The sequence below is a fragment of the Orcinus orca genome, chromosome 13, assembly GCF_937001465.1.
Source record: "Orcinus orca chromosome 13, mOrcOrc1.1, whole genome shotgun sequence".
Taxonomy (NCBI): domain Eukaryota; kingdom Metazoa; phylum Chordata; class Mammalia; order Artiodactyla; family Delphinidae; genus Orcinus; species Orcinus orca.
The window spans coordinates 52,597,329-52,624,182 of NC_064571.1; the positions used below are offsets into that span (position 1 = coordinate 52,597,329).

General features: G+C 35.2%; 1 protein-coding gene across 1 annotated transcript in view; it reads left to right on the forward strand.

The window, feature by feature from the left end:
* Nucleotides 1-26,854, forward strand: part of FBXO11 (F-box protein 11) — a 100,430-nt gene that overhangs the window by 58,259 nt on the left and 15,317 nt on the right. The window contains exons 2-11 of the mRNA XM_004264972.4: nucleotides 16,318-16,445; nucleotides 16,586-16,670; nucleotides 17,088-17,232; nucleotides 19,381-19,510; nucleotides 20,351-20,434; nucleotides 20,516-20,648; nucleotides 21,785-21,891; nucleotides 21,977-22,088; nucleotides 22,171-22,277; nucleotides 22,357-22,494. Coding sequence (XP_004265020.1) covers nucleotides 16,318-16,445; nucleotides 16,586-16,670; nucleotides 17,088-17,232; nucleotides 19,381-19,510; nucleotides 20,351-20,434; nucleotides 20,516-20,648; nucleotides 21,785-21,891; nucleotides 21,977-22,088; nucleotides 22,171-22,277; nucleotides 22,357-22,494 — 1,169 coding nt within the window. The remainder of the gene's footprint in view (nucleotides 1-16,317; nucleotides 16,446-16,585; nucleotides 16,671-17,087; nucleotides 17,233-19,380; nucleotides 19,511-20,350; nucleotides 20,435-20,515; nucleotides 20,649-21,784; nucleotides 21,892-21,976; nucleotides 22,089-22,170; nucleotides 22,278-22,356; nucleotides 22,495-26,854) is intronic.

A 26,854-nucleotide genomic window follows, 5' to 3' on the forward strand; every position in this document is an offset into this window, starting at 1 on the left:
GATTCTGTTTCTTTCTCTACTACCTGATATATTCTTGGGCCACCAAAAGAAATCATGCCTAACTGTTCTGATGGATTCTTTTCTATATTTCACCTATTGCCTTTATCACGTCCTCAATTTTTTCTAAGCTCCCTACTATCTAACCTATTAATTTCCCCCTTTTCCAGGAAATTTCATTCCTATAGCTCTTTTGAGCCCTGGACCAATCTATACTTAGTTTCTTTGGGCCTTCTTCACACCCTTTACCTTAGACTATCTTCCCTTTGCTGCTTTTCTGTGATGACCTCATTAATTACTACATCCCAAGTTTTCCCCTTTCTGGGTTTACTCCCTGCTTCAGTTGAAATATGTCCTCAAGTAAGTTCCTGTACAGGAGAAAAACTTTGTAAGTCTCTGCATGTCTGGAAATTTCTTTATTCTACCTTCACTCTTATTTGGTAGTTTGATGAGACTTTGACTTTTACTGATCTGCAGTGAATGCCATTGTTTTTCAGATCCACATATCACTGTTGTCCTTTGTTTTGTACTTGAATTTTCAGAGTTCAAAGCTTCTCTGAGGTTTTGAGAGAACTTGACAGTTCCCTCCTTGTAGCCTCTAACATGCTTTACTAGGCAGTAGCTTCCTCTACTTTGCTTCACTAGTCAACATTCCTTTATTTTTGTGTCTTCTAGAAATCCATTGAAATCTCGTGTATTGATGGCTTTATCCTGTTCTCTTTGTTGTAAGGGTTTATATCTTTTTATTTCCCTACTCATAATGTTACGGAGTCTTGGAGATAAAATGAGTCTACCTATACTGTCATTTTCCCCTAGGTTTTTATTTTTTAAAGTTTGGAATTGAAATATACTTAGAAAGTAACTTGAACATTAGATCCCTAACAATTACATTATAGTGACTTTGCTATGCCAGAAAGTGATTCCTGATTTCATGTTGTGTTTTATAGATAATAGTAGTATGTATACATGTAGCTTTCCAGTGGATAATGGCAAAAACATTAGCAGGGAAGAGCGACTGAGCCATATGTTTTGAGGCTTTTTTGGGTTTTTTTTTTTCCTATTCTTACCACCACCACCCTAATCCGGGGCTTTCTGATTTGTTGCCATTGTTGAAGGAGTCTTTATTGTGCCCTATTGCTGCTTTAGCCACCTCTTAACAAAAGTTTTTATAAATGCTACAACACATTTAAAATTTTCCATGTTTTCTTAACAGAATAAAGACTGAACCCTTTACCTTGGCATTCAAGGACTTGACTTTGTTTGGTCCCAGTAGTTCTCAAAGTGTCATCCCTTTCCCAGCAGTAGTATCCCTGGGAACTTGTTAGCAGTGTAAATTCTAAATCCCCCTCCCCTCTGTCTGATTCAGAAACACTGGGGGCACAGCTCAACAAGAGCTTGTTTTAACAAGACCACCACATGATTCTGATGCTGAAGTTTGAGGACTGCTGGTCTAGTCCATCCCTTTTCATTTTGCAGGCAAAGAATTGAGGTATATAGAGAGAGGTTAATTGGCTTGTCCAAACTCATACAACTAAGTAGAGTTTTCTTTCTAATACTCTATACTTGACTGACTTTTTATTAGTTGCAATCAGAAAGCAGTCTGAGATGGGAAAGTTGGAAAGGCTTTATAGAGAATGAGGGACTTGACAGAACACTGAACTATAACCTTATGTAAGTAGAAACAAAAGAGATGGATATTGTAAGCAAGAAGACCACGTGAATAAAGGCATGAAGATAAAAACATACAGTTGACCCTTAAACAGGTTTGAACTGCATGTGTACATTTATACGTGGTTTTTTTTTAATAGTAAATACTACAGTACTACATGATTTGTGGTTGGTTGAATCCACAGATCAGGAACTGCCAATGTGGAGGGCCGACTGTAAGTTACAGGTAGATTTTCAACCTTGCAAGGAGGATCAGTGCCCCTAACTCCATGTGTTCCAGGGTCAACTGGGCATACAAACATATTCTGAGGACAAAATAGACAAGTTGGACTCATAATCAGTAGGTCTCTTTTATAGGAATATAGAGAATAATGTATGTAAAACAGTGGTCACAGTGCCTGGCATGTTGATAAAATGTTAGCTGCACTTTGTTGTTGTTGGGCTGGTATTGTTGGTTGTATTATTGATTTTGTTGTTGTTGTTAGGAAGGTAGTATGGAACAGAAGTTAAGACTGGGTTCCTGAATCAAATCCCAGCCCTAACACTGACTTTTTGACTGCTAGAAAGTTACTCTCTCTAAACCTCAGTTTCCACATTTCTAAAATGGGAATAGTAGTATCAACCTTATAGGATAGTAGTAATGATGAAATAATGTTTGTTGATGACGTGCCTGCTTCATAATAGGTACTTTAGTAAAAGTCTATTTATTTATTATTTAACTAATAGCTATTATTACTTCCTAGCTTGGTAAGTCATCTTGTTTGACTCTGAATGACATAAAGCTTTGTCAAAAATCATCAGTCCTGAAAGGGTAAATTGTTGTCATGATTAAAGCAGTTCACAAATATGACCAAGAAAAAAAAAGGAAACTTTAAATAAGAGGGGACTGGTTAAATAAATTTAACAAGGGGTTGATTACATAAATTATGGAACATTTTTATTCCGTAGCCGTTGGAAAACATGTTTCAGAAAGAAATTTTGTGACCTGTATCATGAACTATATGTTCATGATATATGCTCATGATATAATGAAAATAAAAAAGCAAAATACAAACAGTGCATACAGTGTTTCAGTTATGTAATTTGTATAGAGAAAAATAACTTGAATATTCTGAAATATTAATGGTAATAAACTGGGTGATGAGATTTTAGTAACTTTTTCCTTTTGTGTTTTTCTTTATTCACGTTTTCTAAGTGAACTTTTTAAAAATTAGGATATAGTTGATGTACAATGTTACATAAGTTTCAGGTGTACAACATAGTGATTCACAATTTTTAAAGGTTATAGTCCATTTATAGTTATTATAAAATATTGGCTATATTCCCTGTGTTGTACTGTATATCCTTGTAGCTTATTTTATACATAGTAGTTTATACCTCTTAAACCCTCACCCTTATCTTGCCCCTCCCCCCTTCCCTCTCCCCACTGGTAACCATTACTTCTCTGTATCTAAGTCTGTTTCTTTTTTATTATATTCACTAGTTTGTTTTATTTTTTAGATTCCACATATATGTGATATCATACAGTATTTTTCTTCCTCTGTCTGACTCATTTCACTTAGCATAATACCCTCAAAGTCCATCCATGTTGTTACAAATGGCAAGATTTCATTCTTTTTTATGGCTGAGTAGTATTCCATTTGTGTGTGTGTGTGTGTGTGTGTGTGTGTGTGTGTGTGTGTGTGTACAATATCTTCTTTATCCATTTATCTGTCAGACACTTAGGTTGCTTCCATATCTTGGCAATTGTGAACATTTTTATAATTAGGGAAAAAATTGTGACACATACTTTAAATTTGTGGCAGAATCATTGGAATAATATTATAGCCTCCTAAAATGAAATGATCAGTATTCATTTTTATCAGTGGTCAGCCTTGGCATTTGTGGATTTCACCTTGTGTTTTCAGCTAGTCAAGAACTATTCTAATCACTCATCGTGAGAAATATTTTGTGTTAAGAATCATTATTTCTACATTTTAAAGGTTTTTTTGAAGATTGAGTTGGATAATATAATAAAGGCCTCTAGCTAGAATTTGAAATATATATATATATATATATATATATTTTTTTTTTTTTTTTTTTTTTTTTTTTTTTGTGGTACACGGGCCTCTCACTGCTGTAGCCTCTCCTGTTGCGGAGCACAGGCTCCGGACGCACAACCTCAGCGGCCATGTCTCATGGGCCCAGCCCCTCCGCGGCATGTGGGATCTTCCCGGACCGGGGCACGAACCCGTGTCCCCTGCATCGGCAGGCGGATTCTCAACCACTGCGCCACCAGGGGAGCCCTGAAATATATTTGGAGTGCATCTTGCTAACTTTCAGCATCCCATCTCAATTATTTTAATAGCTAACATTGGAATGTTATCTCTGCCAGGGACTGTGTTAAGTATTAATCTTCACAAAAATTTTATGAGGTACGCACCATTATCTCCATTTTATAGATGCACTGAAAATCAAACAGGTTAAGGAACTTGTCCAAGATTGCACAACCACTAAGCCAGTATTCTAACAAAGAGCTAAACAGTCTTTCCAGAGCCTGTATTCGTAAACATTGTGCTATGCCGTCTAACATGTAAAATAAAATATCAAAATGTTATTGACATTTACAATACAAAAAGATCTAAGGAGATACTCATTATGAAAATAAAGGGTCTGATGTATATGTTGTGGTATTTTTATATAAAGTCAACTCATTAACACTTCAAATAAAATAAGACATGAAAAATTATGATTTCATTTTTTAAAATTCTTTAACATTTCCAAAAGTATATGTTCCATTTATAGTATTCTTTTATATGCTAATGCACTCCTAGTGATAAGTGTATCCAATAGTATTTCTCATGACTAATGTGTATTTAGATAGCACAGTGGTAAAGAGTATGGGGCTCTGGAGCTAGGCTGAGTTCACATTCTGCCTCTGCTTCTTAATATTTTGTGGCCTTGGGCAAGATGTTTAACCTCTCTGTGCCTAGTTTTTTCATCTGTAAAATAGGAATTATATGTTCCTCAAAGAGTTGATATAAGGATTCAGTTAGTTAATTCATATAGAAAACTTGAAATAATAGTGCCTGCACATGGAAGTTTTCAGTGTTGGGTACGCTAGTTTGTAATAGTACTATTATTATTCCATTTACTATCATTATCATCATCATCTGTATTGATTATATAATAAGCTTTTTTGAGACATCCAAGTTACATTTTGTGAAAACAAGTAAAAACATTGTACTTGGAGTCCACTGAGCTAAAAATTATTTTGCTACCACTTACTAGCTTTCTAACCTTCAGCATTTCACTGAACCTTGTGGACCTCAGATGACCACTAATAATATCTTCCCTGTCATCTGATCTTTTGATCTGTAAAATATTGCTAGAAATCATGCAGTCTCAGAATTGTGGTCTAACAATGGAACTGTGAAAGAAAGAGAACTGATGATGCTTAGTCTCTCGGTCCATTTTCCTTCTTTCATTTAAGTAGTTGTGTGAATTTACAACAAAGGTTAAGCATTTAATGCTTGTAAGAATATAATAGCCTTATTCTCATTTTGACCTTCATACTTTACTCTCCTGGCTTTCACTACTACTTTTCTATAAAACTAAACTAATACAAGGCATTTCTAAAATTGTGTAAATTTCATGTGAAAATAAAACTAGGGACAGGCTAAATTGTTTCCTTTTAAGCTGTGTGCATGCATGTGGTGATTTGTGTGTCCTATTTTATACTTTACTAACACCTTGAGTGCTTTTAGTATGGCACTTATTATATTGCTTCAGTTATTTGTTTACATGTCTAGCTTCCCTACTAGATCAAGTCCCTCAATGGCAGATTTTTATATTCATAGTGACTAGCAAATAGATGAAAATTAATAGCTTTTAATTAATGACTTATATGAATCTTATGTTAGCCTTAATTAGGTTTGTCTTAATTATTGATTTGGGACCATGGTCATTCTGATCTTGAATTAATGATGCACTTGATATTCTTGTCATATCAGCTTCTACTTTGGATGTAATGATACTTTTGAATTACGTTGCTTCAGTTATTTGTTTACATGTCTAGCTTCCCTACTAGATCAAGTCCCTCAATGGCAGATTTTCAATTTTCCATTGAACTTTAAAAATACTTAAAATTTATGAAAGTTACTTTAAAATAGTTTTTATTGTTTGATAAAATAGAAAAGAATGATTGTGTTTTATGAATTTTGTCACTTTAGGAAATATTGAAAATGCAAAACTGGAGGTAAGATACGAGAATAGAAGAAAGAGTTTTAAAATGTTCCATTTGCGAGGGAGGCTATTCAATACTCCTTTCCCTGAAAGCAGTGGGAGAAAATGTCTTAGGAGAACAGAATGTGATATGTAACAGGAAAGAATGAAAATAAAGCTAAGCTACTCCCAAAGGATATTAATCCTTGAATTAGTAGTTGTCAGTTGATATTCTTTTATTTTTTATCAAGCTATAGTATGAATTCTTGTCAATTCAGGACCCACAGATACATTTTTATATATACAGTAATGATAATTTTGACATTGCTAACTATCCACTTACATCATATGGCTAATTCTCAAGAGTTGGATGACACATCTGCCATGAAACACCAGTATTGTACCATATATAAATAACGACAGCTAATGTACACTTTCTGAGTCTCACTCCTACCAGAGTATATTTTCAGAGTGGCAAAATTCTCTAATTTTTTATCTCCAACCCAAATCACTCACTGGAGCCTGAGATCAATATATTTAGTTTTGTTGAGAGTCTCCACGTGAATGTCCCACAGCTTCCTCAAAACTCAAAGTCCAAACCTGGGGACTTCCCTGGTGGCACAGTGGTTAAGAATCTGCCTGCCAATGCAGGGGACACGGGTTCAAGCCCTGGTCCGGGAAGATCCCGCATGCGGCAGAGCAACTAAGCCCATGCACCACAACTACTGAGCCTGCGCTCTAGAGCCCATGAGCCACAACTGCTGAGCCCACGTGCTGCAACTACTGAAGCCCACACACCTAGAGCCCCTGCTCTGCAACAAGAGAAGCCGCTGCAAAGAGAAACCCACACACAGGAACGAAGAATAGCCCGTGCTCGCCACAACTAGAGAAAGCCTGCGCGCAGCAACAAAGACCCAACGCAGCAAAACAAAACAAAAGAGAAAACTTTCTCATTAAAAAGAAAAATCCAAACCTTTTTTTTTCCCTCCACATCCCTGTCTTACCTACAAATGTTCCTTCCTTATTAGTACATGGCACCACCATCCATTGGATTGCCCAAATCAATATTATTCTTGGCACCATCCTCTCCTCCACCCCACCCATATCCATTCATTCACCAAGTTTTGCAAATTTACCTTGTGAATATATCACAGATCTATTCAGTTCTTTCATTTTTATTACCATAGTTCAAGCTATGTTCATCTCTCCATTGTATTACTCCATAGTATCCTAATTGGCCTCTTGCCACCAGTGTCATCCAATTATCTATCTATACATTGTTCCGGTAATCTCCCTAAAACACAAATCAGAACATGTCACTGTTCTATATTTAAAGCCCTTTAGTGGCTATCCTTGGCCTTCAAGATAAAATCTAAATTCTTTAAAGTGTTAGTAGCACCCTTCGTGATCTGGACCCTGCTATGTGATACAGCTGTATGGACCAACGTGCAGTTCTTTGAGACTTCTGGAGGTGAGCACCTTCAGGTCTTCACTATTCCTTCTGCTTAACTAACTCCCAGTAGTTATCATCTCACCTTGGACCTTCTTCAAGAAACCTTCACTAATATCCCAGCATCATACCCTAACAAAGATTGGATTAGATATTCTTGTGTGTTCCCATAGTACCTTCTGCTTATCCTTTTTACAGCGTATGACATACTGTATTATTATTGCCTGCTTAGTTATTTATGTCTCGTCTAAGCTCTTGGAGGGTAAGTACAATATTCTGTTTGGTTGCTCTGTTTTACCAGTACCTCACGTAGTGCACGGCACATTCATTCATTTATTCTTTTTTTTTTTTGGCTGCGTTGGGTCTTCGTTGCATGCAGGCTTTCTCTACTTGTGGCGAACAGGGGCTGCTCTGTTGCAGAGCATGGGCTTCAGTAGTTGCGGCATGTGGGCTCAGTTGCTTAGTTGCTCTGTGGCATGTGGATCTTCCCAGATCAGGGATTGAACCCGTGTTCCCTGCATTGGCAGCCAGATTCTTAACCACTGTGCCACCAGCAAATATTTGTTGAACATCCTTTATGTCAGCTTGGAATGAAGAGTGGTCTAAATTTTTTCTGTTGAAATGAAGACTTGTTTGAGTTTTCAGTAGTTCTTTATAATATCAAAGATGGCTTCTAAAGACTATTATTCAGTGGTCAAATATATTTTCTTTGACCAGTCTTAGATAATCCCTATAGTTCATGTTGTGGTGAAAATTCAGTAGAATTATGTGCGTGTGTATGTATGTATGTATGTGTATAAATAATAACTGAATATGTTAATGGAAGTATAGAGCAGTATCCTGAATAGTTAAATTTTTTAGAGTTTTTAACAGTATATAAAATACAATTATAAATATCTGATTATCTCAAGTCAGACTTTTAAAAAGCAGTTTTTTATAATAGCTTTACTTCTGGGCTCCCTCCCTTAAAATATTTAAGTTTTTAAAGTAAAATATTTAAGTTTTAAGTAAAATATTTAAATTAAAATGCATTTAAGATAAATTTTTTTCTTGATTTCAGTTTATTCATGGATTTTTTTAGTAGTTGGAAAAAAGCTGTGGTAGTTCCCAACTGTGTTAGAAACAGTTGTCAAGTGTGGTTCTTTACACTGTGAGACTGGGAGCTGTTTCTAAACACACAGTTACTAGCACAGATTTGCCTAAGTTTCCAATCTGATCTGTGGCTATGGGTAAGTAATGTGGAACTCATATAGATTTGTGGGGGGGAAAACTTCTAGACATTAAATTCCATAAACTACCCTTTATCTTTAGGTTAGTCTTTAAACCTAAAGTGTATAGACTTTAAACCCCAGCCAATCAATAGTATAATTTTTTGTACATCTTTGAGATAGTTAAAAGGCTATGTAAAAATTAAGGTATTCTGCTTAAGGTGTATAGACTTAAGTCTCATCTTTTGTTGAAGTGCATCTTAATATAAATTTTCAGTACTATTTAATATCAAAGATTTCAAAGATTATTTTTTAGTTAAATAAGTATGCTTATTCTCCAGAAGCCTTTATCCCTGTGGTTCCTATTGATAGTGAAGACTCTAGTATATTTATATAGGATTTGTAGTAAAATCTAAAAATTATAAAATAAATTTTGACATTATGTATATATGTGGGTATAACATCCCTTTAAACTGCATGATACTATTTATCCTTTAAGAGAACTGATAAGAATTTAATAAAACTGTGTATGTATGTGTGTGTACTATCCAATTAGGGTACCCACTAGCCACATGGGGCTATTGAGCACTTGAAGTATGGCTTATCTGAATTTGAGGCATACTGTAAGTATTAAAAATACAGAGCTTTAGTATGAAAAAAGAGAGTGTAAAATATCTCATAATTTTATATTGATTACATGTTGAGATAATAAATTTTAGATAAGTGGGTTAAATTTATATTAAAATTAATTTCACTGATTTTTTTTTTTTAATATAGCTACTAGAAAATTGGATCACATGCTGTTTCTATTGGGCATCTCTGGTTAAGAACTTTTTTTCTAATTGTTTTTCTAATTGAAAACTACATTTTCTGTTAGTTATGGTTGAAATTGAACATTTTTGGTATTGAGATTTATTTTTTATTAGTCTTAGATTACAATTTGACATTTGAATACTGGTATTCCAATGTTAGATGTAAAAGTAAAGGCTATAAAGTTAAAAAATTTTTAACAAAATATTATTTTGAGGTCTTGTTTTTAGACTTTGTTGTTAGAACAATACCATAACCAGTCCTTCATGATTTCTTGGTTCCCGATTGGACACAGTTTGGCAGCTATCATAGATCTTTACTTTAGTTATTGTATAATTTATTTAACATTTTTTTGTTCGCTTCATATGTGCCAAATCTATCATAATTTCAGGAGGGAACAAAAAATAATGGATATGCATGTAAATGAGTTTGCAGAGTTGGAGGTAGGAAGAAGTGAGCAGTTCCTGTCTGGCTTTTTATTTTCTGTAAAGTAGTATGTAAGGTCATCTTAGTCTACCACTAGTGATGGTTTCTGGGAAAAACTCCTTGAATTGAGTAAAATTAAAGAGTTCTTGATGGATAAGAATCAACATCTATTCAGCCGTTATTGGGCACTAAGCTGAACATGGAGGAAAAATATAAAATAGGGACCTTGCCCTCAGAGCTTAAATTTTGTTAGGAAAATAACGGTGTATGCCAAAAAAGTAAAAAACAGATAAGGCAGCTGTAATAAGGTAAAGAATATATGGTGTATATACAGTACTATAGGAGTTCAAAAGATGAAGAGAGGGCTTCCCTGGTGGCGCAGTGGTTGAGAGTCCGCCTGCCAATGCAGGGGACACGGGTTTGTGCCCCGGTCCGGGAAGATCCCACATGCCGCGGAGCGGCTAGGCCCGTGAGCCATGGCCGCTGAGCCTGCGCGTCCGGATCCTGTGCTCCGCAACAGGAGAGGCCACAACAGTGAGAGGCCCGCATACCTCAAAAAAAAAAAAAAAAAAAAGATGAAGAGAACACTAGTGCCTAGAGATTGTTTTTTGTGTGTGTGTTTTGGGTTTTTGTTTCTTCTAAGCTTTCTCCTTTTGCTTCTTATTTAAAATAGTAGCCAGATGATCTTTTCAGAATGACCCCTTTGTAAAAATACCTTCTGGCACTGTATGTAATTTTCAGAACAGTCAGTGGTAATTTATTATGAGAGCTGTATAGAATTTAGCACAGATTCTTTATCTCAGCACAAGAGTTTAATACAGTTACTTTAGAACTGAGCTTTGAGTGCTTTAGAACAGGACAGTGTTCTGAATAAGAAGTTGAGGTTACTGTGGCATTACATGATTCAAATCATGTAGCTTCATGTATTTATTTGGTGTGAACTTCAGCTTGCACCTGAATTAACAAGCACCTTCTCTTTCCTGTTATTACCTCTGCATTCCTTACTTTTCAGTCCTTACTATTTGCTGTGTTGATGGTGAAAAGGAAAGATGGTGGTGTCTGGGTGGGTATCTGTAATAGTGAGATGTATAGGTTTTAAACAGGAGTGGGATTAGAGAGAGGGCTGTATAGGATGAAAAGTTTGAGCATGTTCTTTTGAGTGTTGTAGAAACTGACTGACTACTAGCTGCATGATAAACCAAGATGATAGAAGTATCACCCGCATGTGCATACACACTGCAAACATATAGAAATGTAACGCAAAACTGTAAATGCATAGCTAAACTCTGAGGAAGAAAAGAAGGAAATTCCCAGGTGCCAGGTATGAAAGAAATCAAATCAAAACCTTAAGTGGGAACTGGTGCTGCTGTATAAAATAGTACAGGCCCCTTTTGGTCCTGGATATATGTCCTAAGAAGTCTGGGGTGGAATTTTAGTGGAGAATGGAGATTGGGCCTTTTCAAAATAGAGCTAGCTCTGAGACCCAGTCATGCAGCCTAGAACCTGAAAGAGCTTTCCTAATTGTACATAGATTTTTTTAAAGTGACCAATGATAGAACAATCTAAATGAGAATATAAAATAAGTGTGTATGAAATGATTAAAAGGATAAAAGAAATGAAGCATGATGAAGTAACAGGCCAATATGAAAAAGAAACAGACTCGAAAAAGAAAATCAAATTACATTCAGAAATTAAAAATATAATCTTGGAATTTGGCTTTAGATGGATTAAATAGCATATTAGATATTCTTGCTTGGCTGAAAAGGAAAGAAATATAGCAATAAATGGTTAAGAAGAACTAAATCTAAAATATAATGACCCAAAATTAAAAAGTTGAAAATACAAGATTGGCAAAATGCTAGGCTGATACAAAACAAAACAAAAAGCTCTTAGAAAAATATTATCAGGCAAAAACAGATTTTAAAGGCAAAAGTATTATTAAGGATAAAGAGAGCCATTGCATAATGATGGAAAGGAATAATTCACTAGGAAGATATAATAATCTTGAACCTTTATGTCCAAGTAATATTACGTCAAAGTATATAAAGCAAAATTTTACATACTAAAAATGGACTACTTACAGGTAGTGGGAAATTTTAGCACATTTCCTTCAGAAGCTGACAGATAAATCAGACCACTGCTACCACCACCCTCCAACAAAAGTAAAGGCATAGAATATTTGATCAGTACAGTTAACAAACTTGATATTTTAGATGTGTTTAAACTTTACTCTCAAAAAATAGAATGTAGATGTTCCTTTCAATCACACATGAAACGTAGAAATTAACCACATATTAAACTACAGTGGGATGACTCACAAATACCCAAGCATGTAACACCGGCTATATTTTCTGACTACAGCATAGTACATAGAAAACTTACTAGGTTTTCCAGGTTTCATTTGAATAATATTTAAATGGAATAATAATAGTTAAAACATTTATTGAACACAGTGTGAGCCAGGCATACTGCTGAGTGTTTTGCACATGTTATTCTATTTAAACACTTTCAGCATCCCAGTGAATTGTAAGATAGCATTACCATCTTTACTAGTGAGAGTATTTAGGTGTAAAAATGTTTATCTGCCTAGGACTTCCCTGGCAGTCCAGTGGTTAAGACTCCAAGCTTCCACTGCAGGGAGCGTGGGTTCTATCCCTGGTTGGGAACTAAGATCCGGCATGATGCAGGGTATGGCCAAAAAATTGATTTATTGATTGATTTTTAAAAGTTTATCTGTCCAAGGTCTGGGGTTGGGACAAAACCTCTGTTTTTAAATACACTGTTAAAACCTCCCATCTTTTAAAAACACCTTTATTATCAGAAAATATAGCCAGATAGAGAAGCTCACATAAATATATAGTTTATTGAATTATTGTTAAGGTTGGTATTGTAATACCAATAGATCAAGAAGTAGAACTTTACCAGCCACTGCAGAAGCCTTTTATGTGCCCCATTCCTTCCCCACAAAAAGCATTTTTATGATAATCATTTTCTGGCTTTTTTCTTTGTAATTTTAATACTGTAGTGTACATTTTTAAACAGTATGCTTTAGTCTTGCTTATTTTTCCCCCATTTTTTCCCACATAATTTGTCAAAGAAACTGGTATAGTTTAATCTTCTAGAATTTTTAACAGGTTTGATCAATTTGAGATTTGATGGTTTTGGCAAAATTTTGTAGGTGGTGGTGTGTTCTTTCATCATATATAATATCTGGTGGTTTTTCTTTTTGTGATATTAGAACTATTGATACTCAGTGGTTATATCCATTAACTCTTTAGAGATTGCAGATTTTAATTTTTTCTAATTTTATTATTTCTTCTTCATTTATTGCTGGAATGTTTCTGTAAAGAAGCTTCCCCTCATCTAATAGTTACCTGGTAGTTTAGTTTATATAAGAGAGGAAGAGTAAATGTTTTGTTATTTCCTGTTGTATAGCAGTTTTCAAAACGATGAGTTGCTTTTCACTAGCATCTTTCAAAGTAACCTTTTCCCCCCTTTTTTTTAAGTGTCATAAACTCACAGATTTAAATATATTGCTTTTGGTTCTTTTCAGTTATCCTTACTGATGCTCAAATTGTCCCATCTTTGGCTAGTGGGAGCTTCTTCAAGTTGGCTCTCTTCCATCATGGAGTTTATATTTTAGTAAATATATGCATGTATAAGCATATGTATATGTATTGCCTTGAAACACACACATATACTAAACACATTGTTCTGTATATTTTGGGTTTTATACTTCCTGTATATTGGAAATAGTTCCTTATCTGTTCTGTATAGAACTGCTTTATATTTTGTAATGGCCACATCGATAGTACAGCTATACCATAGTTTTTTTAACAAACACTTACTGATGAACATTTTGATTGTTACCCAGCAGTATTATAAACAGTACTGCAGTGAATATCCTGGTACTTACTACTTTGCCCATGTGTGTGAATATAGCTGCAGAATCAATTCCCAGAAATGGAATTGTTAAGTAATAATAGCTATTGTCAAATTGCTCTCCTTAAAGCAATTAAGAACTGTTTTTTTGCCTCATACTATCCTTTGATATATAATACTAGTATATGATCAAACTTTTTTATGTATATAAATTTGTTTCTTTATTTTTGGCTGCATTGGGTCTTTGTTGCTACATGCGGGCTCTCTCTAGTTGCAGCGAGCGGGGCTGCTCTTCGTTATGGTGTGCGGGCTTCTCATTGCAGTGGCTTCTCTTGTTGTGGGAGCATGGGCTCTAGGTGCGCGGGCTTCAGTAGTTGTGGCACGCAGGCTCAGTAGTTGTGGCGCACGGGCTTAGTTGCTCCAAGGCATGTGGGATCTTTCCGGACCAGGGCCCGAACCCATGTCCCCTGCATTGGCAGGCAGATTCTTAACCACTGCACCACCAGGGAAGTCCTGTGATCAGACTTTTTGATCTTTGATAATCTGCTTTGATAAAAAAAATCTCATTATAGTTTTTATTAGTATTTCATTTGTATTTCCTAAATTATGAATTGTCTGTTCGTGTCCTTGGTCCAATTTTCTATTGAATTGTTAGCCTTTTCCATATTGATTTGTAGCACTCATATATAATAAGGAAATTACCCTTTCGTGACATGTGTTGCAAATATTTTTTCCTAATTGTGTTGCTTCTTTTGACTATGTTTATGATTTTCATTTTCCAAGCAGAATTTTTAAATGTTAAAATACTACTCAAATTTATTAGTTCATTTTTAACAATCCAAACTTAAGAAAGAGTTGAGAAGTACAGTACAAAGAAGTGTGTGTTTTTTTTTCTCCCTGAACCCTTCAAGAATAAGTTCCCAGCCTTTGTCCTGTCACCTCCTAATACTTCAGTGGGCATTTCCTACAAACAAAGATATTCCCTTAAATGACCATACTACACCTATTAAAATCAGAGAGTTAACATTGACACGTTACTGTCTTTAGACCCCCATTCAAGTTTCACTAATTGAATGAATTATTTCACTGTTGTCTTAATAACCTTTTTAGCAAAAGGATCCAGTTCAGAACCACATGTTGCGTTGAGTTGACATTTCTTTTCAGTATCCTTCAATCTGGAACAGTTCCTCAGGCTTTCCTTGACTTTCATAACTGACAGTTTGAAGATTATTCAAAACAAATTAGAACAAGAATTTGTTCTAATGTTTCCTCATAATTAGATTTAGGTTATGCATCTTTGTCAGGAATATCATAGAAGTGATTCTGTGATCTTGTATGCTATCAGGTGACACACGGTTTCAGTTTGTCCTATGAATGATGATGTTCACTTTGATCCCTTAATTAAGACAGCATCTGATTGGCATCTCTACTGTTAATGGTTTTTCCCTTTCTATTTAATCAGTATTTTGTGGGGGAGGTACTTTAAACATCTCCTTATCAAACTTTCCATTTATTCATTTATAGTAGGATGAATTTATAGGTTGCTGTCCATTCAGTGGGTTATAATCCCTTTACTGTCATGAGTTTTGGTACTTCAGCATAATTTTGCTAGTGGGTGGCCATTCAGGCTGACTTCAGTGTTCTTTTGACATGTCCTCATTACTGAGCACTTTCTTGTTTCTGCCACAAGATACTCCAGGCTCATTCTGTATTTCCCTCAGCCTAGAATCAGCCATTTCTCCAAGGAGCCCTTACTCCTTTTATAGAGAAGTATTCAGAAGCAAAGATCCAAATGCTAGTCATGCTCATTGCTGTTGGAGTGGCATTGCTTCCAGGCTTTGTCAGTGAACAGAGCTAGGGAATATACGCATGTATAATCCACACATTTTCAAACATCTGTAACTATACCTATTTCTATATCTATCTTTTAAAAACAATGAGTTCACATTGATAATTCCAGTCTAACACTGTAAGATTTACTCTAGCTTTCTCTTTTTTAATATTTTAACTCTCTTCTCTTTCAGAAGCCTGGCTTCCATTTGATCAGTCCCTCTGTTGTTTGTTACCAAGCTTCCGGTTCCACCATCCCCTCTCCTGTGCAATGCCCTTCTCTCCCTTCTCTGGCTCTGACTCTCCATTCCAGGCCACCTTCCCCCACATGGACTTCCTTCTTAACCCCTCTTGAGCTCCAACACTGTATGCCAGACCACTCTCTGCATGGATGCCCTTTTTATCCTACTTGGTATCTGATACCCTATACTGAACTATCCCTCTCTTTTGACACCTTTCTCACCCCACTTGGACTCTAACCATGCACTCACTCATCAAGTGAACATCCTCCTCACCTTTTTTTTAAATGCCTTCCAATTTTGTGTCATACCTTGAAAGAGCTTTTCCACTTTAACATTATAAAAAATAATTTTGTTTTCTCCTAGTGATTTTTATTTATTTATATTGTATTTAAGCATATGGTCAATTGTGGAATTTATTTTGAAGTAAGAAATAAAGTAGAAATCCAGCACTTCTCAGATGGTTATCTAGTTGCCTGGAATTTTGTATAAAAACTGTATCTCCCCCCAAAAAAATGTATAAAGTTTTTAAAAAGTTACTGAATTCATAGAGCTTTTTCTTAAAAATGGGTATCATTTTTCATATTGTTTTTGTTTATAACAGATGATGATGTACCTGCAGATATGGTTGCAGAAGAATCGGGTCCTGGTGCACAAAATAGTCCATACCAACTTCGTAGGAAAACTCTTTTGCCAAAAAGAACAGCGTGTCCTACAAAGAGCAGTATGGAGGTAAATTCAGTGTAACTGCTTTTTTTGTGTGTGTAATGAAGGAATTGTTAGGAAACAAACAGAAAGGGGACCGTCAGTCATTTTTTAGATGTAATGATTATGGTAAAAATATTTGCTTAGTTTTCATTTTGTTTTTAAAGGGTGCTTCAACTTCAACCACAGAAAACTTCTTTGGTCATCGCGCAAAACGTGCCAGAGTCTCTGGAAAATCTCAAGATCTATCAGGTATTTCCTATGGAAAGCTAAGAAATAGGGTCAAATAATTTTTATTTTTTGATACCAAAAAATATCAACTTAAATGTAGTTTATTGGTACATTTGAGATTGAGAAAGTGATTATTACAGAATAAACATGAGAACCGTCACCTTCTCCATCTCTGATTGTAATTGTATAAAAATCCTTTTTGTATATTTAGTGTAGCCAGTTTTTGAAATGGTGCATACTAGCTAGCTAAAAGAAAGAATACTGTCAAGATAAAAGAAAATAAATGTGTGTCGTCTATGAAAGCAAATGCTTATAAAATGATTGTCAAAAAATAAAAGCTGTTCATTAGACAAAATGGAAATTGTGCTCTTTAAATAATGAGAAAGTCTTTGCTAGCATGATAGATTGTTTATATTCTGTTTGTTAATCTCTTTATAGCAGCACCTGCTGAACAGTATCTTCAGGAGAAACTGCCAGATGAAGTGGTTCTAAAAATCTTCTCTTACTTGCTGGAACAGGATCTTTGTAGAGCAGCTTGTGTGTGTAAACGCTTCAGTGAGCTTGCTAATGATCCAATTTTGTGGTAAGTGAAAATTTATTTCTTATTATCTTGAGATATATTACTTGTTGCCCAAAATGCTGTAGATGGTAGGAAATTTGGAGTGTGAGTTGATGGTTACAATTAAATAGTCAGAAGAAAATTAGAATGCTTATAAATTCCAAGTTAACTATTTATCACAAATGTTGGCTGTCAGTCCAGGCAGTGTTTTTTGTAATATATTTTTTATAAATTTATTTATTTATTTTGGCTGCGTTGGGTCTTCGTTGCTGCGTGCAGGCTTTCTCTAGTTGCAGCGAGCAGGGGCTGCTCTTTGTTGTGATGTGCAGGCTTCTCATTGTGGTGGCTTCTCTTGTTGCGGAACACGGGCTCTAGGTTCACCAGCTTCAGTAGTTGTGGCTCGCGGGCTCTAGAGTGCAGGCCCAGTAGTTGTGGCACACGGGCTTAGTTGTTCCGCAGCATGTGGGATCTCCCCGGACGAGGGCTCAAACCCGTGTCCCCTGCATTGACAGGCGGATTCTTAACCACTGCGCCACCAGGGAAGCCCAGCAGTGTTTTTAAAACAATAAAATAAGTACTTTTTCTGCTACTTGTCAGTTAAAAGCAACAGTGATTATGGGAAAAGTTTTTCATTCCATTGCTTTTTAGAAAGAGTATGAAGTCTGATTTAAAACAGCTAATTAATTAAATCTGATAGTTAGGTAAGACTGTAGATTTTGTATATCACTTTTGGAAAATAGTTTGGACATTTGTATTTTTGAACCATAAAATAGGCATACCCTGGTACTTGCCTAGTGGCGCAGTGGTTAAGAATCCGCCTGCCAATTCAGAAGACACAGGTTCGATCCCTGGTCCAGCAAGATCCCACATGCCGCAGAGCAGCTAAGCCCGTGTGCCACAATTACTGAGCCTGTGCTCTAGAGCCGCGAGCCACAACTACTGAAGCCCACGCGCCTAGAGCCGGTGCTCTGCAGCAAGAGAAGCCACTGCAATGAGAAACCCGTGCACTGCAACAAAGAGTAGCCCCCACTCACTGCAACTAGAGAAAGCTCGCACACAGCAACAAAGACCCAATGCAGCCAAAAAAAAAGAGAAAAGCATGCCCTTTGACCCAGCAATTCCACTTCTGAAAATTTGTTTACCCTATTTACAAATTTTTCATAATAGCATAGTTAACAGTGGGGGGAAATTAGAAATAATGGAAAAGTCTAGCAATAAGGGATGGGACTAAAAGTAAACAATGTAATGTCTACTTAGAGGGTTGTGATATAGTCATTAACAGTGATTTTTACAGTTTTTAATAACATAGGAATATGCTATGTTATAAAAAGTAAAAAGCAGAATACAGAATTTTATGTGTTACAGTCACAACTGTTATAAGTGAAAAAGACTGTAAGGAAATACAGTAAACTGTTTAGGTTATCATTATACTTTTCTGTATTTTACAACAGCTTACATGTATTACTTCTATGATGCTAAAAATAAGGTACACCTTAAATTTAAGAAAAAATTATGTTTGTGTTAGAAAGGAAAAAGAACGAAGAGCAGAAGAAGAAACATTTTGCTTTGTACAAGAAGTTATAATAGTTATTATCACTCCATTTCTAAGATTTGATGGTTCTTGATAGGACATAAATGAAGCAGCATCATTATTTTTCATCATTATTTAAAATAATCCTTTTAAATTGAAACTGGGGCTTCCCTGGTGGCGCAGTGGTTGAGAGTCCGCCTGCTGATGCAGGGGACACGGGTTTGGGCCCCGGTCCGGGAGGATCGCACATGCCGCGGAGCAGCTGGGCCCGTGAGCCATGGCCGCTGAGCCTGCGCGTCCGGAGCTTGTGCTGCACAACGGGAGAGGCCACAACAGTGAGAGGCCCGCGTACCGCAAAAAAAAAAAAAAAAAAAGAAGAAAATTGAAACTGTATGTGGCTTTTACAGTAAGAGTGGCTTTTATTTTCGCCTGACTAAACAGTCAGATTTTAAAGAATTGACACTTATTCTTTTGGATGGACTGTGTTTTATATGCAGTTACATTGTTTTAGACAAAAATTTTATTTTTACATTTACAATTCTGCTTTTTCATATTCCTAGAAGTTTTTGAGGCCTCAAATAATTTTTATAGTTGTTTAAAGGACATTTTATGAAGAAATCTTCATTCCTTTCCCCCTTCAGGAAACGATTATACATGGAAGTATTTGAATATACCCGCCCTATGATGCATCCTGAACCTGGCAAATTCTACCAGATTAATCCAGAAGAATATGAACATCCAAATCCTTGGAAAGAGAGTTTCCAGCAGTTGGTATGAAGTATAAATGGAAAACACTGATTTATATTATATATTTTAAATAAAAGTTCCTTTTTAAAAATTTAAACTCAAGAATAGGTTTCAAGGGAATTCCCTGGCAGTCCAGTGGTTAGGACTCCACGCTTTCACTACTGAGGGCCTGGGTTCAGTCCCTGGTCAGGGAACTAAGATCCCAGAAGACTCATGGCACCGCAAAAAAAAAAAAAACAGAATAGGTTTCAAGTCAGTGGACATTTATCAACCAACAAAAAAGTCAACAATTCTTTTCACTACTGACATATTTATTAATCATTTAAACAGTAGCAGTAAGTATCAGTAGCCTAAGAGCAGTTATACTTTCTCTGGATCTGTTTGAACTTACATTTAAATTATTACCGTTGAGTAGTTATTTAAAGTTTCACATTTAGCTTAATTTTCACATGGTCCTTTACGAATGGTTCCCAGCTAAGGGTGATTTTGCTCCACAGGGGATGTTTGGCATTGTCTGGAGACATTTTTGGTTGTCACAGCTGGAGAAGAGACTGCTACTGATACATGGTGGTTAGAGTCCAGGGATGCTACTAAACATCCTACAGAGGATAGCCCTCACAACAAAGAATTATCTGTTCCAAAATATCAGTAGTGCTGAGGTTGAAAAACCATGTCCTATTTACTGGATATTACTGAGTCATAAACTGTTCTAGATTTTACATTGCAGTATGCAACAGAAAATTTGTTGGACTGATAATTGTTTTTGATAATTAATGAGAAATTCATATAGTACTAAATTAATTTAGACTGTAGTGTTTATGTTAGTAGTCAGTATTTGTTTTTTTGTTTTTTTTGATGTTTTAGTATAAAGGTGCGCATGTAAAGCCAGGATTTGCTGAACATTTCTACAGTAACCCTGCAAGATACAAAGGAAGAGAAAATATGTTGGTATGTTTGATTTGTCTTTTTCTAATATTTAAAATGATGATCTTACAGTTCTATACTGACTTTTTTCTTTTTTTTTTTTAGTATTACGATACAATTGAAGATGCTCTTGGTGGAGTACAAGAAGCTCATTTTGATGGACTTATCTTCGTTCATTCTGGAATATATACTGATGAATGGATATATATTGAATCTCCAATCACTATGATTGGTGCAGGTACGTGTAAATGCATTGTCATTAGAATTTTAATATTTTATTTACATGATGGGTTTTTAAAATGCTAGTTACTTAAAATCCAGATGAACCATGATAATATCTTAATTGTAGAAAAAAATAGGAAATATCATGTATATTTTATATGATGGAAATGAAAACTTTAGAGTTCAGAAATTATAAATGTACCTATTTCTTTTTGGGGGGATGTGTATATTTCTTGATGTCAGTACTTTGTCCAGCTGCTTTAGTTGATCATTAGAGAAAAATATTGGTTAATTTTATCTTTTATTTGAAAATACAGAGGATAATGTTTTTATTGCTGTATTTTTAATGAAACAAATGTACTTTTAAAATACTTTCTGTACTGTTTCAAAGCTGTTTTTATGGTCAGGTTTCTAAGAATAAATGTAGTAGTTGTTGAGCACTGATCAGTTATTTGAAGATTTATGGTATATCTGATTTTTTTAAGGATACTGTAGTACGAGACCATTTTAAGATAACTAGTTAATTGTTACTAGTTAATGAAATTTGCATTTACTGCTCTTTCTTCCCTCCCCCATTTCCACCTCAAAGAAAAGTAGGAGAAAGTATAGAAAAATTTTGCCTACTGATTTCCATTACTTTCCAAATCAAGGCCAGTATTGGAAATAAGTTTAAATAAAGAAGTTTCTCTCTTTCTCTCCCTGCTCATCATCCCTTTCTTTCTTCTCCCTGAGCCTCGTTTTCTGGTGCTGCTGGTTGTGATTTGGTTTCCACAAGAAACCCACTTTTTAATATGCCATTGCATTTGATATTAAATACTATTTGTAGTTGAATCTTAATAGAAGTATTACTATACATGGATTTGTGTATAATGGTACTCAGATAATGTCCATGTTAAGTATGACTGCCTTATGAAGGCCAATGAAACATAGTTATCTATCTGATAAAATGAATATTAGTCCTATCTACTCAATATTAATGTTCTTTAAAAGTTCCCTCTCCAAAAAATGTACCCAATTTAAAAGCCGTAAAAAGGGCAGTACTGAATTATTAGTTTTATGGCAGAGTATTTTTACTGATTAAAAAAGTAATTTTTAAATGTCCATTCTATCTGTCTGATAAAGGTAATATACTTTAAAATATTTTCTTCGTAGCACCTGGAAAAGTAGCAGACAAAGTTATAATTGAAAACACTAGAGATTCAACCTTCGTTTTTATGGAAGGTTCCGAGGATGCTTATGTTGGATATATGACAATAAGGGTAAGGCATTTTTAAATTTTTAAGTATGTATGTGGAAATCATTAAGGCAGTGGTTGTTTATTTCAAAAAAATTTCTACTTTTCAGTTTAACCCTGATGACAAATCTGCTCAACACCACAATGCACACCACTGCTTAGAGATTACAGTAAATTGTAGCCCTATTATTGATCACTGTATCATCCGAAGTACATGTACAGGTTAGTGTTCCCGTTACGTCTTATTATAAAATGAGTCACTGTGTTGCCCAGTAGGTTTTTAAATAAATTATTTGTCTTACAGTTGGCTCTGCAGTATGTGTTAGTGGTCAAGGAGCATGTCCCACTATCAAGCACTGTAACATCAGTGACTGTGAAAATGTTGGACTTTATATAACAGACCATGCACAGGTATTTTTTAATTTTGTGGGTTTTTTTCTTTTTTCTTTTTTTAGCTCTACTGATGTTTATTTCTGGTTAATTGTTGTAGGGAATATACGAAGATAATGAAATCTCCAATAATGCTTTAGCTGGGATTTGGGTTAAAAATCATGGAAACCCAATTATTAGACGGAATCATATTCATCATGGACGTGACGTTGGTGTGTTCACATTTGATCATGGCATGGTAAGAACATTTATTCTTAATAGAAAAATTGACGTCATATCAGTTAAAATTTCAAATAGGTGTCAGCATTTTATCATCACCAAAATGCTGAATTGAAAAGTGTAGGCTTAAAAGATTTCAGCATTATGTTCTAAAGTCAGTATGCAGTATGAATTCTATAAATTCTTGAATCTAACATTATATATATGTACGGAAGATGGAGTCCTTAGGGAACTGATGTGATCTTTGAGGGGAGTAAGGTCTAATCCAGTAGTTCTCAAATGTAACTGTGCATAAAAATCACCCAGATACAATAAATCAGAATTTTTAAGGACGGGGCCCAGGATATGCGTTTTTTAATAAGCACCATAAGTGAGTTTAATGCAGGTTGTAGACTACACTTGGAGAGACAATAGTTTCATCATTAGTTTGACTTCATTTCATTCCTCTTAAATTTTTTTTAACTGGTAGAACTTTAATAAGAAATACAGTGATGATAATACATCAGTTCTAAAATTCTTATGCAGTTAGGCATCTTTATATGGATGATATTATGTTTTAGTTACTACTATGTCATTTTACACAATTTTATAGAGACATGACTTTTTGAGCTCTCTTAGGCCAAAAGTAATGTTCTTGGGTGCCTACTCAGGTATTCTTTTCATTTAATTATAATTTTTATTTTTTTGCCGCTCTGCACAGCTTGTGGGATCTCAGTTACCCCACTAAGGACTGAACCCGGGCCCTCGGCAGTGAGAGCACAGTGTCCTAACCACTGGACCGCCAGGGAATTCCCTAATGTCTAATTTTTGTTGAAGTAATTTTCAAGTCCTAGTATAGCATTGGCAACATTTTTTATTACGAAGTCAGAGCTAGGAGAGGAGGTTTGACGTGGTGACAAACAAGGGTATGGTGAAGTTTTATTGCTATTATATGATATTAATCACGCAACTTTGGAACGTTGAATTGACATCTACAAATTGTCAGCGAAGGAAATTTTGTATTTCCATTTTTTGTGTCTAAAACCCTAATGCAGAGCTCTTTTTTTTAAAACTGAACTAGACCATGAGGAGTACCCTTTTATCAAGTTCTGATTAGTTATAAATAATTTCAGACCGTCCAGCTTATTATATTCCTGGGGTAACCGTAACCTGAGAAAAACAGTTCACTTAAAACTCAGGCTATAGTTTGGGCCTGTAGATAAGAAAACACAGTGGAGATGACCACTTGCCCTTCTCCAGTTAGAATTTAAAAATTGACATTTTTTTTGCAAATTGTAGCTCTTTTTTCCAAGGAGTGGGGAAGAGGGGAGTTTGGGAATTGGGGAGTCTGGGCAAAGGTATGGAGGTTATCAAAACATAGGAGTCTTGAGAATTTGCCTCCCCGCCCCTTTGAGTGCCGCCCACATTGGCAGTAATTCTTTTTAAAAATTTTTTTTTTAATTTATTTATTTTTTGGTCACGTTGTGCGGCATGCAGGATCTTAGTTCCCCAACCAGGAATTGAACCTGTGCCCCCTGCGTTGGGAGCACAGAGTCTTAACCACTGGACCACCAGAGAAGTTCTGGCAATAATTCTTAAGTGGGGGCTTCCCTGGTGGCACAGTGGTTAAGAATCCGCCTGCTAATGAAGGGGACACGGGTTCGAGCCCTGGTCGGGAAGATCCCACATGCTGCAAAGCAACTAAGCCTGTGCGCCACAACTACTGAGCCTGCACTCTAGAGCCTGTGTGCCACAATTACTGAAGCGCATGTGCCTAGAGCCCGTGCTCTGAAACAAGAGAAGCCACTGCAATGAGAAGCCCGCACACCGCAAAGAAGAGTAGCCCCTGCTCACCACAACTAGAGAAAGCCCGCGCACAGCAATGAAGACCCAATGCAGCCAAAAATAAAATAAATAAATTTATTAAAAAATAATAATTAAGTGGAATTCTAAATGGAGCTCGTATTTTTGTAATGGAACTATACTATACTAATATTTCTTTGCCTGTGTTGCCTTCAGACTTTGTCCCAGAGTTACCTACAATTCAAGTATCATATTTATGCATGCCTCTGGTCTCATTCACAAATGATTTGAGGTACCAAAATAACTTTAACCTGAGTAAATTTCCACATTTTTAAAAGACCTAATGCTGATGGTCAGTTACTAAAATTCATTATAATAATTTACTCTTCACCCCCCCAATACAGTTTACTTTTTATAGATTTAGGTTTATAAATTTTATAACTTTTTTAAAAAGCAAATCTTAGCCAGTCCTATAGATAGATAGATAGATATTAAGGATTGATGAAGAGATTTGTAAGGTATTATAGATTTATAAAGGAAGGATGGGAAAAAAGTATATCTTGGGCCTCTCTCATCTGTTTTTAGTATTGTGATACAATCCTTTAAAATCCTTTGGTAGAATGTTCTTTCATTCCAAGTATTCTTTGTGTCAGCTGCCCATGATTGGTAGGATGACATCACTAAGGTTAACCTTTTAAAGTTTGACTTTGTTTTCTATAGAATTTCAGAGGACATCAGAATAAACATTTAAACTAGTTTCTGTACTGTTCTCTATCTTTATATATATTTATATTTATTGTTCTCTGAAATTGTCTTTCCTTTTCCTTGTCTATGACCTACTTAGAATTTAAACTCCTGTATTGGCAAGAATGAATCATGAAAGAATTTTTACTTTTTTATTTTAAAGAAATTAATGTTTTTGTTAAAATATTACATGCCCAGTATAAAAGACAAACCTAGAATTTTAAAGGGTATGACTAGACTTTGTCATTGTTAACTGCATGTTTAAACTTTGAATACAGTATGAACTCCCCCTTTGAAAACTGATGAAAATACTTTATATTTCAACCCATTTCTACTCCATCATTTTTATTCTTATTTTTCTTTTGTAAAGCTTTATAACATTTACATTCCTACAGTTATTGGTCTATATTTATATTTATTTACCTTCAGTCCTTTTATCACAGTTTTTCCATTCCTGAATTTTAAAATTTTGGCTCATTCTTGGTATGGCCATTTTGTCATCTAGCTGTTTTGATTTTATTTTTAAAAGAAAGCCTTATGGGTATTGTAGCTTGAATTCTTGCCCCTTGAGAATGCCTACCGTTTACCTTTTAACTTGGCTGAGTATACAGTTTTTTATTATACTTTCTTGCCCTCAGAATTGTGTAGTCATTTTTATATTTCTAGAATTGAGTGTGACAGAAGTCTGAGATCATTCTGGGTTGTTTTTTTTCTTTCTGGTGGGATTTGCTTTTCTACTTCAGTATCCATATGTTGTTGTTAATGTTGTGTTGTTTTAATTTTTACTGTTTTTCTGTCCATATGTTCCTTTCTTTAGAAACTTGGCTATTTTCTCTATTACTTACATTGCTCTGTATTGCTTTGTTCTTTTCCTTTAAATTTTGTGTGATTTCCTCAAATCTGTGTCTCTTACTATGTCTACATAGTTTTGTCTCTTTTCTGTTTTGTTTCCAATGTGGTTTTCATCTCTGATTTCTTTAATGTATTTTTGTTTTATGGAATCCTTCTAGCATATATAAAATTAGAGACAATAGTATAATGAATTCCCATGTATATCCGTCCTCCACGTTCAAAAACTTTCAGCTCATGGTCAGTTTTGTTTCATCTGTACCTCCTCATACATTGCTTATTTTCTTCTTTACTCTGAATTATCTTGAAGCAAATCCCAGACATCATCATTTCATCTGTAAATATTTCAGCATATATGGCTTTCTTTAAAAGATGGGATTCCTTCTTTTTCTTTTACATAACAATGCCAGTCTCACTGCTAAAAGTAATTTTTCTATCAGTGTTTACAGTTCCCCAATTCTTTGTTTTTTGTTGTTTAATGTTCAATCTATTACAGAGTGTTATTTTCATAAAGTAAAATTAAAATATCATAGCAGTGCCAAATTGCTATAAAATTTTTGAGACATTTATTCTAAGTTTATGAGTTTAACTCATGATAGATTGACAGTTGACAGACTCTGTAGAAATATGGTTTTCCTCTCCTTTCATTTCACTTCGGATAGTCCCCCTTAGATAGGAAATACAAGTTTTAGGTGATAGAAATTTCACATTAGTGTGTTTCTTCTTCAGATTTACTTCGTGTGCCTAAATTATTTTTATGAAAATATTACTATGAGAGTATTTCCTTCCTCTCCTGTGTTCTGTTCGGAACACTAGATCTCACTACTTTAGTAAAAGATCATTGGCTAGGCTTGCTTATTAGAACAGTTACTTGCGGGCTTCCCTGGTGACGCAGCCGTTAAGAATCTGCCTGCCAAGGAGGGAGGGAGACGTAAGAGGGAAGAGATATGGGGACATATGTATATGTATAACTGATTCACTTTGTTATAAAGCAGAAACTAACA